General features: G+C 44.5%; 1 protein-coding gene across 1 annotated transcript in view; it reads left to right on the top strand.

Annotated features, from left to right (window-relative positions):
* Positions 1–14,184, top strand: part of LOC137335735 (SMC5-SMC6 complex localization factor protein 2-like) — a 100,322-nt gene that overhangs the window by 21,940 nt on the left and 64,198 nt on the right. Inside the window, exons 6-9 of the mRNA XM_068001062.1 lie at positions 2,458–2,625; positions 7,469–7,571; positions 9,769–9,856; positions 11,366–11,507. Coding sequence (XP_067857163.1) covers positions 2,458–2,625; positions 7,469–7,571; positions 9,769–9,856; positions 11,366–11,507 — 501 coding nt within the window. The remainder of the gene's footprint in view (positions 1–2,457; positions 2,626–7,468; positions 7,572–9,768; positions 9,857–11,365; positions 11,508–14,184) is intronic.

Below are 14,184 nucleotides of genomic sequence, written 5' to 3' on the forward strand. Positions count from 1 at the left end.
CTGCACTGAACGGACAAATTATGTCTTCAGTGACTGCAACCGAGGTGCACTATCTCTCCTTGTTCTCCTTGACTTCTATGCAGCCTTTGACATGGTTGACCGACCATCTTCCACAAACGCCTCTCCTCCATCGTCCAGCTCAGTGGGACTGCCCTCACTTCGTTCTACTCTTACCTATCTGATCATAGCCAGAGCATCTCCAGCCTTACACCATCATCTCTGGAATCTCCAAAGGATCCATCCTTGGCCCCTACCTCTTCCTCATCTACATGTTGCCCCTTGGAGAAACATCATGTGTAAACATGGGGTCAGCTTCCACATAGAATGGTTACAGCACACAAGGAGGCCATTTGGTTCGTTGAGCCCGTGCCGGCTCTCTGCAAGAGAAATCCAGCTGGTCCCACTACCCCGCCCTTTTCCTGCAGCCCTGCAGTTTTTTTTATTCAAGTATTTATCCAATTCCCTTTTGAAAGCCATGATTGAATCTGCCTCCACCACTCTTTCAGGCAGAGCATTCCACATTATAACCATTCGCTGCGTTAAAAAAAAGCTTTTACCCATGTCGTCTATTGGTTCTTTTGCCAATTACCTTAAATCTCTGTCCTCTGATTCTCAACCCTTCCGCCAATGGGATTAGCTTCTCTCGATCTACTCTGACTGGACCCCACATGATTTTGAATACCTCTATCAAATCTCTTCTCAACCTTCTCTGCTCTAAGGAGAACAATCCCAGCTTTTCCAGTCTATCCACGTAACTGGATCCCTCATCCCTGGAACCATTCCAGTAAATCTTTTCTGCACCCTCTCAAAGGCCTTCACATCCTTCCTAAATTGTGTGGCCAAGAATTGGACACAATACTCCAGTTGTGGCCGAACCAGTGTTTTATAAAGGTTCTTCATAACTTCCTTGCTTTTGTACTCTATGCCTCTATTTAGGAAGCTCAGGATTCCATATGCTTTTTTAACCGCTTTCTCAACCTGCCCTGCCATCTTCAGCGATTTGTGCACATATAACCCCCAGGTCTCTGTTCCTGCACCCCTTTTAGAATTGTACCTTTTAGTTTATATTGCATCTCCTCGTTCTTCCTACTAAAATGTATCACTTTGCACTTCTCTGCATTAAATTTCATCTGCCACGTGTCCGCCCATTCCACCAGCCTGTCTACGTCCTCTTGAAGTCTTTCACTATCCTCCTCACTGTTCACTACACTTTCAAGTTGTCTGTCATCTGCAAATTTTAAACTTGTGCCCTTTACACCCAAGTCCAAGTCATCAATATATATCCAGAAAAGCAGTGGTCCTAGTACCGACCCCTGGGGAACATCAATGTATACCTTCCTCCAGTCCGATAAACAACCATTTACCACTACTGTCCATTTCCTGTCACTCAGCCAATTTCGTATCCATGCTGCCACTGCCCATTTTATTCCATGGGCTTCAAGCTTGCTGACAAGCCTATTATGTGGCATTTTATCACAAGCCTTTTGGAAGTCCATATACACCACATCAACTGCATTGCCCTCATCAACCTTCTCTGTTCCCTCATCAAAAAACTCAATCAAGTTAGTTAAACACGATTTGCCTTTAACAAATCCATGCTGTCTTTCCTTAATTAATCCACACTTGTCCAAGAAATATGCCCTGAAGGCACCCAGCTCAACCTCTCTAACTCTTCGCTTGACACCCTCTACTGCCTTTGTGATGTCGTACTCTGACATCCAGTCTTGGATGAGTTGCAGTTTCCTCCAGCTAAACACTTGGAGGACAGAAGCCATTGTCTTTGGCCGCCACCACCAACTCTGTACTTTGCCACTGATTCCATCCCCCTCCCCAGCCACTGTCTCAGGCTGAACCAGACTGTTGGTAACCACAGTATCTTATTCGACCCTGAGCTGAGTATCCGACTCCAATTCCTCTCCATCACAAAGATTGCCAACTCCCACTTCCATAACATTGCCTGCCTCTGTCCCTGCCATGCCCATCTGCTTCTAAAGCCTTCATTCATACCTTGTCACCTCCAGAGTTGACTCATCCTAGTGTTTCAATCCCTTTGTGGCCGAGCCCTTCCTTAGAACCCCTGCCCCCTAACTCGGACTCTGGCCTCTTGTGCATCCCCCTATCACTTCGCCCGTCATTGGGGGCCGTGCCTTCACCTGTCTCGGCACTACATTTTAGAATTCCTTCTGCCTCTCCACCTCCCTCTTGATCATCCCTTTTACAATCTACCTCTTCGACCTTGCTATTGGTCACCCCTCCTGATATCTCCTCTTTGGCTCAGCGTCCATTTTTCTGATGACACCTCTGAAGCACCTTGGGACTTTTTTTTAACGCTAAAGGTGCTTTATAAATAGATATGTGTGTACAATATGATTGATCAGCTAAAAGGTCATGTGGACATTAACTGTAGACATGATTAAAAGAATCATTATGTTTCCTTTTCCCACTGTCTTCATGTAGAGTATTTGTGGAAAAGTTCTCAGTCCATATTGATGAAATCCCAGCTGTGCACCCAGGACAGGATATTTTCAGACTCCCCCAAGCCTTTCAACTCTTTAATGAACACACCCTCAGATTGGAATGCAGGGACATAAGCCCTCGACATCCACTGGAAAAGCTTTTCTTCAGGTACGATGTGTCCTAGATATATTGCAGGTGATTTCACAAGACTTCTTTCGCAATAGGAAGGCAGGTCTTGAAGTCAGCCATCGAGCACTATTGGCCTTTCACTGACCCACTCTCCATTCTATGCCTGGAACGGAGCCTCGCATAGTCACCCCTATAGTGTATCCAGGAATGTTCATTGAGAAACCTTTGTGAATGGCCAATGCTCATGGTAATACAAGGTGAATCAGGAAGCAGTAATCAGCCAAAAGCAAGCTTGAGATTTAAAAGCCTGAAGATTGTCAAATGAAGGGAAGACTGAAGAAGGAAGAATGATGATGCATCAGCTTTTTAAGACTTTGGGAAAGAATGAGCTAGATTAAGAGACAGTGTGATAAGTCTTCAATACAGTGAGAATGCAAGGAGGGGAAAGACTGTGTAGGATGGCACATTTGGAAGAGAGAAAAGTTCAAAGGGGCATTGGTCCTAATAGTGACTAAAATATATATGGAGAGGAGACAATGGAGAGAAGCAGGAGGCTGGAGTTGAGAAAGCGACTCTTGCAGCTGACCAGCTTTTTTGCTGTACCCTGTGTAAGAAGAGTTTCCCTGATACGGACATAGCAGTCAAGTATTGTATAGACTTGGGCTTTATTGAGAAGTGCAACAAATCAAACGACACATTTGGGTTCAACCATTTGAGCTATCCTGAGAAGGGAAATTTAATACCTGGTGAGGATATGGGGTCTAATGTGTAAAGTCTCTGTGTCTAATCTCGCAGCCAGTCAGTTTTACAAAGTTGTCAGTGCTCTTATATGCAGCAGTAACATAATACTCCAACTGGGGGAGCATGGTAGCTGTGCATAATTCATTTCTTTGTAAAGTATGAAACCAGCAACTTAACTGGGTTAAAGTTCGGTTTCCCTTTCAGCCACTCTTGCTTTATTTTCCAGTTACAGTTTTATTGAGCTGAGAATCCCTCTTTTAAAGTACCACCTTTAATGTTTTTCTCCCCTCCCAAATGTGCTCACTGTGACTCTGGTATCTTGCCAAGGGCTCCCTGGTGCACTCTGCCCAAGTAGTCATTCTACAGTGTCAACTAGAGAGTGAGTGTTGTTTGGCTGTTAAACCATGGGGGTCATCACAGCTAATCCTGTCCTTGCCTGACATCTACACGCGGGCATTTCCAACTGGCGTCACTGGATAGCAATCAGGAGGGAGACCCCTAGCTGGATACTCTCCATCCCTCCATGCTTGTCTTCACTTGGCTGATTTAACTGATTTCAGCTAAGGTATGGGTAGGGGTGCTGCATTTTTCCTTAATTCTCCGAGATTAGGGGAAAATCAGCCAGTATTTCTGCTCCTGATCGCTATCCAATGATTCTTCCTGGAAGTGTGCATTTGTGGGTGTCAGATGAGCAAAGAATCGGGTTAGCTGTGGTATTGTCCAAGGTCAAGTAGCCTACCAACAGCCTGTCAAGGCTCACAAGTGAAAAATAGCCACTTGGATGACAGCAACAACAATGATCTACGTTTATATAGGGTCTTTAATGTTGCAAAACAGTCCAAGGCACTTCACAGAGGTGTGAGGAAGAAATGGACACCAAGCCAAAAAGGGAAATATTAGGAGGGGTGATCAAAAGCTCGCTCAAAGAGGTGGGTTTGAGGTGGGAGATATTTAAACAGGGAATTGCAGAGAGTGGGACAAAGGGAGAAGGATTGCTCAAGAGGCTAGAGTCCAAGGAATGGAGGAATGCCAGGGGAGGAGGAAATTGTCAGGCTGGAATAGGTTACAGAGATAGGGAAGGGCAAGGCCATCATAGGATTTAAACACAGGATGAGCATTTTAAATTTGAAGCATCGGAGGACCGGAAGCCGATGTACTTCAGTGAGAACGGGTGATGTATGAGGATGACAGTGCGCGATAGTGTACGGGCAGCAGAGTTTTGGATGAGCTGAAGTTTACAAAGGGTGGAGCATGCGAGACCGACCGCAAATGCATTGGGATGATCGAGTCTGGAGGTGACAAAGTAGTGAAGGGTTTCTGGTGCCCATGTAAGCATCTCGCATCAGGGAGTCGAGGCCTTCAGGAGAGGGGAGTTGATTAACTTTATGTTGCCACTGAGCCTAGTAATTGCTGAGGTTTAAACACAACGTTAAACTTCATCATGCCCAGGAACGAAACCTTTAGTGATTCTCTTTTGATTTAATCGCACGTTGTTAATATTCAAGTTAGTCCACACCGCCCCCCCCCCAACACCAAGTTTCTTTTTCTCCTGGAAGTGCTGATTATGACAGGTTCCACAGGCACTGGCTACCCTCCTCCCCTGTACCAAGCAGGATTCTTCATATGCGAGTCTAGGCTTCTATCCTCCATGAACTTGAGCTCATCCAAAACTCTGCTGCCCGTATCCTAATTTGCACCAAGTCCAGTTCTCCCACCATCCCTGTGCTCGCTGACCTACATTGGCTCCCGGTCCAGGAATGCCTCGATTTTAAAATTTTGATTCTTGTTTTCAATTCCCTCCATGGCCTTGCCCCTCCCTTTATCTGTAACCTCCTACAACCCTCCGAGATCTCTGCGCTCCTCCAATTCTTGCCTCTTGAGCATCCCAGATTTTAGTTGCTTCACCACTGGTGGCTCTGCCTTCAGCTGCCTCGGCCCTAAGCTCTGGCATTCCCTCCCGAAACCTTTCAGCCTCTCTACCTCTCTCTCTCTGCCTTTAAGATGCTCCTTAAAACCTACCTCTTTGACTAAGCTTTTGGTCACCTGTCCTAATGTATTATTATGTGGTTTGGTGTCAAATATTGTTTGAAAATCGCTCATGTGAAGCACCTTGGGACATTTTACTACGTTAAAGGCACTATATAAATGCAAGTTGTTGTAGGCTATTCCACTATATGGGGCAGCACAACAGATCGTGGTCCTATCCTTGCCTGATAGCCATTCTCTCACACGTTCCAACAGGGATCACCGCGTACCAGCAAGGGTCACTGGTTAGCATCAGGTGACCAAGTGACATTCTTCAACTGTGATCCTGGACAGTGAATGTTGGCGGGCTTTTGGACTGTGTGAGTGGCTCACTTCCCAAACCCAATCCTGGCCCAGGAGCATCAGCCTTGGGTTATTTTATGCTCTCCCTAGCCCAGAGTCACTGAAGCTGATTTTCATTCCCCTCCTGCCAACCAGCTCAAGCCAACTAATTCAGCCTAAACAGGTATTTGAACCTAACAACACCTCCCTGGTCTGTTTGTCTGCATCCTTCGCCATGGTGCATTTCTAAATAGGCCATCGAGGGAACTACAGTCAAAACATTGAGTTGCACTTTACTGTTAAAATTGGTGGAGTTGAATGAAGCAATTTGGGGGCAGAAACCACGTAATACTTTGCTGGGAACTTTGATCAAAACCTTCAGGAGCATTGGTGTCTGAGGTTTTGGTGCTTTCATTGCCAGTGATCTGAAATGTAAAAAGAAAGCTTTGTTTCAAATTGGATTTTTTTAAATGTGTCTGGTTAATGCTGTTTCTGAACAGAAATATAAAGGAATCTTTCACAGTAACTATAGGTGCATGTCAGCTCAGGCTGTTTGAGATTGTGTTGTACTCTGCTGACTCAGCTGATGCAGTCACACATTTTTCTCTGATGTTTTGTATCTGCCAACCATCCAGATTTGCTGGGATGGTCACAATTTTTAGCTTAACATCCTGACTGTATGAATGATTGCCCTGAATGAAGCAAAGCAACTGGAAAGGAAAGGAAAAGAACGCTGCATTTATATAGTGCCTTTCACAACCTCGTGATGTCCCAAAGCACTTTACAGCCAATGATGTACTTTTGAAGTGAAGTCAGTGTTGTAATGTAGGATATGCGGCAGCCAATTTGTGCACCTCAAGGTCTCACAAATGGCAATGAGATACCTGAACAGCTAATCTGTTCTTCAGTGATGTTGGTTGAGGGATAAATTGGCTAGGACACTGGGGAGAGCCCCCCTGCTCTTCTTTCAGTAATGCCACGGGATCTTTTGTGCCCACCTGAGAGGGCAGATGGGACCTCGGTTTAACATCTCATCCAAATGACGGCACTCCGACAGTGCAGCACTCCCTCAGTACTGCACTGAAGTGTCAGCCTAGATTTTGTGCTCAAGTCTCGAGTGGGGCTTGAACCCATAACCTTTTGACTCAGGTGAGAGTACTACCACTGAGCCAAGGCTGACACCTAACTGGCTACAAATCTGTATTCCAACATGCCGTCGCCATCCCAAACAAAATAAAATTCTGCCCTTTTCCTCCTTCCATTCCTGGAACTGCTGACTTTCTGGGCAAGATGCACGGGTATCATCTGCCCTCCTGTACCTTGCCCAACTGGCGATTCTTCCTGTATGTGCCTCAACAATAAGTGTTGGTGGGCTATTCAACCATGGGGTATTGCAGTTGAGCCTGATCCTGTTCTCATTTCACCCACACACACTTTCCAAGAGGAGTGAAACCAGGCTAATTTTCCTTCCCCCTCCACCACCAGCGCTGAAACACTGAGGCGATTTGCAGCTACTTCAGCACAGACAATGGATCGAGCCCTGACATCTTCAGCTCGGGGTGGCTCAGTGCCACACTGGATGGCATATTTACCAACTGAGATATCAAGTAGCTCAAACGCTTGGAGTATTGTGCACAGTTCTAGTTTCCATATTGTCAAAAGGATATAGAGGCACTGGAGAAGGTGCAAAAAAGACTTACAAGAGTAATACCAGAACTGAGAGGTTATACCCATCAGGATAAACTGAATAGTTGACCGGTTTTGGGTATGTTTTTTCTCAGTATCTCACATTGAAGGATTGACTTCTTACGCTGTTGTCCTCTATCCTTTTCAGTTCTTCTCCAGCTCAGCAGATATCATTTGCGGTTGATGGTTTTGTAAGTCTCACGTACGGGTCACGACCATGTCCGCAGCCAGTATTACAGTGGCTGTTCCAGGTGAGGAGTTTAATCTTATTGTTACAGGTTACTCAATACTCACAGAAAAGAGTCACCTCACAATTTATAGCACCATAAAACCCTTTGCATGTGCTGAAGACTTGAAAAACCACATTTTTGGTATATATAATAGAATCATAGAAAGTTTTCAGCATGGAAGGAGGCCGTTCGGCCCATCGAGTCCGTTCTGGCTCTATGCAAGAGCAATCCAGCTCGTCGCACTCGCCTGCCCTATCCCTGTAGCCGTGCAAATTTTTTCCTTTCAAGTATTTATCCCGTTCCCTTTAGAAAGCCATGATTGAATCTGCCTCCACCACCCTCTCTGGCAGTACATTCCAGATCCTAACTACACGCTGTGTAAAATAAAGTTTTTCCTCATATCACCTTTGGTTCTTTTGCCAATCGTTTTAAATCTATGTCCGCTGGTTCTTGACCTTCCTGCCAATAGGAAGTTTCTTTCCATCTACTTCGTCTCGACCCTTCATGATTTTGAATACCTCTTTCAAATCTCCTCTCATACCTTTCCTAATGCTCCCACCGTGCCTCAGCATCTGTTCCATGTTTTATTTTACCTCCTCTGTGAAGTGCCTTGGGATGCTTTCTACATGCAAGTTGTTATTTTTTTGGGAAAAGAAACCCAGGAACATTACTTTCATGCTTTGACATTAGTCAAATGCTTTGATTAGATTATGGCCTGAATCTCTCGCTGAGGTATTCTATATATAGACCATTCAAACCTATCAATTAGATTCCAGCCGGTACTGTCTTAGAGGTGATCTTGTAGAGGCAGTGGCCAGTATAGAAAAAGTAAATCAGGGTAATTACTTTAAATTGAATTTTGGCAGTAGGACATTCCAGCTTGTATCTTACTCCCTAGTAACCGTTACTCTTATCTATAAACCACCCAAACCCCTAAATTAGATTCCAGCCTGTAACTCACTCCTGGGTATTGTTATTCTATACCACTAACAACAACCTATATTTTTATGATGCCCTTAAAATAAAAAGAAACCACAAATGGAAATAGACAGGGAAATGGATGCTGTGTTGTGAAAGAAGAGATTTGGATCGGTAACCAAAAATCTGGATTAAAAAAAAATGAGTTTTGAGGAGGTTTTAAAATAGGTCAGAGAGGGAGCCGCAGTGGGATTTCGGGAGGGAGTACCAGTGAGGCAGACCAAGGACCAAGGTGGTGGAAGGCTCTGCCTCCGTTGGTGGGGCAAAGGGAGAGCGCAACACACAAAAGGCCAGAGTCAGAGGACCGATGTGTGTGTGGGGAGGGAGGGAGATTACAGTGGGGCAAGGCCATGAAGAAATTCCAAGATAAGTGGCTGTTATTTCCACGGTAGGTCTCCAGCAGGGGATTGGTGGAACCCCCGGAGAACGGTGTAAATGGCTGAAGATGCCTGTTTGCACCGTTTCTCCCGGGTTACCCCCAATCTTTCATTAAATTTACGGTAGAAGATCGGGTGAACCCCATGGAAATTCTCCCCCGCGGAGTTGAAGTTTAATATATCGAGGGATAGAGAGCGTGTGTAGGTCTGCGAAATGATTGGGAGAATGGGATTTAGTGCAGCCTAAGGGCGGCTACTTTTTGAAATTTGTGGAGAAGGGGAGACTAGAAAGCAATTAGAACATACCTCTTTCAATCACACAGGAAATGTCCACTACTGGTCTGTAGAACCCAATAGTACTGGGCGGGTCCAGCACTGAGTTTACACCATGCTAAAGTGCATGAAAACGGCTTTGGGATTGGCAACGGGAACGGGGCAGTACGTATCGTGCTGCCATTTGCAACGCCTTGCCGCCCTTTGGGAATGAAAATTGGTCCCCATAATTCATGGGCAAGCAACGAAGAAACAGAATTTTTTGATGTCCTTGGAAGCCCAATTTGCATATAGGTATGAGGCTATCCCTTGTTTCAGGAGGGCCCTCTGGCTGCCTCTGTCTGAACCCGGACAAAAATTGGCCCCTGTGATTCACAGGCAGGCACTGAACAAACCAGGAGCAGTTCAAACAATGTCATCAGGGTCCATAAAACCATTGAAAGGTTGCAATTCGTAAAGGAAAGTGAAATTGCACATGTGGAGAGGAGATGTGGTTTATATCACATTAAATGAGCCTTATATTGTTTGTAATATATCATGGAAGATGTTTCAAATGTTATTCATCCGTTGCTTTCCTTTTGCTTTCACAGTTGATGTCAGTCCACACCAACAGTTTTGTCTCGTTACGAGCTTTCAAGGCCCTTTGGGAAGTTAGCACAGAGGCAATCACACAAGCTGGTGAGCGGTTTTGCTTTCTACAACGATTCCTGTGCTGTGACAGGGCTATCAACTACCAAACATCAATAGAATGTCAGAACCAATAATCTACAAACAGATTTTTTTTAAATTCAGTTTATTTCCTGAACGAGTCATATGCAATTATCTTATTCCATTTGATTTTGTCAGTAAACTGTCTGTGGTCAAGATCTTGGGGTAATTAACTCCCCCAATGCAGGGCTCCACGTGATAAAAGTAGATATGAGGAATTTAGGTGAAGGGATCAATATGCTTCATACAGGCATGCTTGTCACTGACTGTACTGGGGGCGTAACTGAAGTGATGTCTGGGGTCCCACCAGGACCACCAAAGTGATGTCAGGATGGAGGGTGGGCAAAAGAAATGTCTGATAACCCCTCCCATTGGAGGTTGTTGTCTGAGCCGGAATGGGGTGGAGACAGTTTCCACTTGAGTTCCCTGCCCTTCCACCCGCACTATACCAGATTTCTACCTCCAAAACAGCGGAATTCATCGTTCATAGTTATTACTTACGTGTTGCTAATAGGGTGATGGCTCCTTGTACCACAAATATTATTAGACATTTCCCACCTTATAAACATTCAAGCATTGGGGGACTGGGTGATGTTGTGGATTAGTCACTAACTTTTCATCTCTACAACAAAAGTCTCATCTATCTGCTGGCTGTAAGCGGTTCTACATGAAAGGAATGGAGCAATCTCATTACAATTCCTGGAGGCTTTGGTCCATAGCAAAAAAACAGCCCCTAAATTGGCACTAAATTCCGTCCTGCTATCGGAAATGGGAAAGGATCACACTCGTGCATTAGAGGATGGTCTTTTGAGGTTAGGCTGGGGAATATTGTTGCATCAAATTAGAAGGAAGTTTACTTTGCATCTAACTATACAATACCTGACATGGAATTATTTGATGGTGACACTGGGTGTCCAAAGTGGAAAGTGTTCCATTCCTCAGCACTAATATGCTTCACCTTGACAAGCACAGAATTCGCATCTTAGAGCTCCTGAATGTTTTTAACCATTAAGTGGGAAGAAGAGCCAAGGTCCATCGTGCGGGAATCCACCAATACTTTGAAGAGTAGGACAAAAATTGAGGTAAATGGAACAGTAGTGATTACAAGCCTGGAGATTGGAGGAGGTAGGCAGTACTGAGGGAGGTATGGTGTTGCATGGTTTCGAGGTTCTGGGAAAGAAATTAGAATTAGGAGGCTGTAAATTAGGAGGCTACAACAACTGTAATAGTATCAATAAGATAGAGAGAGAAAAGACAGGTTGCAACACACAGAGCGATTGGAGGTAAGAAGAGAATGACCAGCAATCAGATGCTACATTTTGACACAATATTCAGGAGTTCAGTCCAGAAAAATTTTCTTTTACCGTGGTCTTAAAAACTGATTTAACAGCAAAATAAAATATGCTTAATTAAGCCAAAAAGAAAAAAAGATGCATATGAGTGTGTTGTTGTCATCTTTTTGACTCCCTTTTTTCCTAGCAAGTACTGCAAACAGAGAAACCGAGCTTTGGAGTCCAAGTGTGCAAGAAATTGTCACTGCGTTTGTCAACCTGGGGGCGAGTTTCACTGCCTTATTCCCACTCACTCATCTTCAACCTGACTTCACAATGGCAGACCTAAAGTAAGTTTCACCAAACATTATCTTATCAAGCACTTCAGCAAGGGCAAGATGCAGAGTAAAGCTCCCCCTAAACCCCCAAGAATGCTCATCCGGAGGGATTCAATCCATGAAACCTCAGTATGGTGTCACAATTTTCACCTGGGATGGTCATAAAGTGCTGACCACCATCCCCTGATCCCCTGGCTATCATCTTGTAATAGTTGCTTTTATTTTGTTGCAATATTCAGATTGTCGCTGTACGTACTTTTCTGCTCTCTTGGCAATCACTTCTGTTACTCGGAGAGGAATGGGAACTGGCTCATGTCCAGCTGTGCGTGTGTTAAAAGTCTCCATCACTCCCCAAATTCAAGCTGTTGAAAAAGTATAAAAATGTTATCTTGCTTTTCCTCCCCCGTCTTAGAGATGGAAATCTCTTGTTATTTAGTTACGATTGCACGAAGAGTTGTGTGGAAAGCTGCTGCCTGATTTTCATTGGCTCCATTTGACTGAAGCATTGCTTTAACGCATGAAATACAGCTGTGTTAACATCATACATCATAATAATGTCAAAGAGGACCAAGGGAATGTGATCAAACCAAACAAATGTTTCTGCAGTCATTGGCATTAGGTGGAGTTCAATGTACTGTGCTCCTTGCAACAAAGCTTTATTTTGATCATTCCCAATCAACATGTAGCCCTGGGTGAGGACTTTAAAGAACCTTTGCCCCTTGGTACCATATAGGCCTGGCTTTAGAGTTATTTACCCTAGCACAGTTGGAAGGCGTGTGTGTGGATAAAGGGTCCCCTGTCTCAAGTATCATTTTGTTGGTCGTTGCACCACTGCCTCAGTACTGGCTTAGTGCCGAAGGCTGGTTCAGAATCCATCTGATCAATACCCAGGCCAAGAAAGATGCCGATCTACATTATTTCATGTGGAGTTGCTTTTTGAAGGCTCTGCCCAGTGTGGGGCCTTTAGGGAAGGAAAATAAAGTAAAATTCAAACCTCATGGCAGGATCTTTTGCTATTTTCCCCCTTCCTAATTTGAAGAACTGCTTCCATTTTCATTGGCTTCTCCTTTAACTGAGGGCTCTGAGATGCATCCTTCTAGTTTTGGATTGCGACCACTTGAAAATCTCAGGACAGCAGAGTTAAAATAGAACAAGCTCCAATTCCTCATCTTTCCTTCACAACAAAACATTTGACCTCTTTTCAGCAGCTAACCGCATGTTATAGAATCATAGAAAATTTACGGCACAGAAGGAGGCCATTCGGCCCATTGTGTCCGCACCAGTCGAAAATGAGCCACCCAGCCTAATCCCACTTTCCAGCACTTGGTCCATAGCCATGTTGGTTACGGCACATCAGGTGCACATCCAGGTACTTTTTAAATGAGTTAAGGGTTTCTGGCTCTCGCACCCTTTCAGGCAGTGAGCCAGACTCCCACCACTCTGAGTGAAAAATTGATTTGACATTGTTGAATCTCCATAAAGTCAAATCATCAACTTAATCTTTATTTCCTTGTGTATGCCTGCCTCCCGCAGAGGCCATTTTCTTCATGACAAATTGTTGGACTAATCTTTTCTTGTTTGGGCAGCAAGAAAAGCCCCGGCTTATTTTGGTCTAAATGGTTGTTCTACCCTTCCCCTATGAACTTGGCAACAAATGAAAGAAGGTTTGCCAAATACTTCTTGATGAATCAAGTACTTCTTTAAAAGACAGACCGAGGTGGTTATGCCAATGTGTTGTTGAAAAAAATGCGTTGCCACTAAGACATACAGACCAAGTAGTCTCTGGTTCAACCTATTGTCTGTGCTGAAATAGATGATCGTAGCTTGAGTAACATTTGATTGCTCTGCTTGACCTGGGCTGAACAGGGGTGGGGAAATCAGCCAGAGTTCCCAGACTTCTGCTTGTGGACAGGATTAGAATCAGCTGGGATACCCCCTCTCTACCCCCTCCTCCCCCACATAGCTGAACAAGCTGCCTACACTCACTCTGGACTTGCACATGAGGAATGATTGCTTGGCTGAGTTACTGGTGCTGTGGACTGTACCCCCGTGTAAGTCAGAGCTTTCAGTAGAGCTGGGGGAGAAAATCATAAAAATGTCTCCAAATGATTCATAACTGCCAAAAAGAGAAAGAAAGAGTAGGTAGCTTTATGGACCACATCCTTCTTGACTTCATTCTTTAATTTATTAAGTTGTAAATTACAACAATGCATGGTAAATAAATCCATTTTTACTGGAGAAACACAATATCAAGTGTGGTATGCTGATACTGTTCTGAGTAGAAGCCTGCCTGGTGTTGACGAGAAAGACAGATGCTCAAGGTCTCTCTATTGCAACAATCTATCATGCACTCGGTCTTGTCAGGGCCTGACAAAGAACTGTTTCTTCTGATAGTGTGATTGGAACTGTTTAGCTCCACTGGCTTTGTATGCAGTCAGCACAATGCTCCAGAGACTGTTAGGGGGTAATTTTAACCCTCCAGGACTGATGGTGGGGAGATTAAAATGTCAAAAATGGGAAACCCGCCTCCAATGTGCCCACTTCTGGAGGCGGGTGGCGGGCAACTAACCTGCTTTCTGGAGGCGTGTCCCTAATTTAAATATTGTAATGAGGCTGCTTGCCTCAAATTTTAGCTGTGTTTCAGATTTAACGCTTGTGGGCTGGGCTTCTCAGGCCTTGGGAAACCTGG

Source organism: Heptranchias perlo, chromosome 20, assembly GCF_035084215.1.
Source record: "Heptranchias perlo isolate sHepPer1 chromosome 20, sHepPer1.hap1, whole genome shotgun sequence".
Classification (NCBI taxonomy): domain Eukaryota; kingdom Metazoa; phylum Chordata; class Chondrichthyes; order Hexanchiformes; family Hexanchidae; genus Heptranchias; species Heptranchias perlo.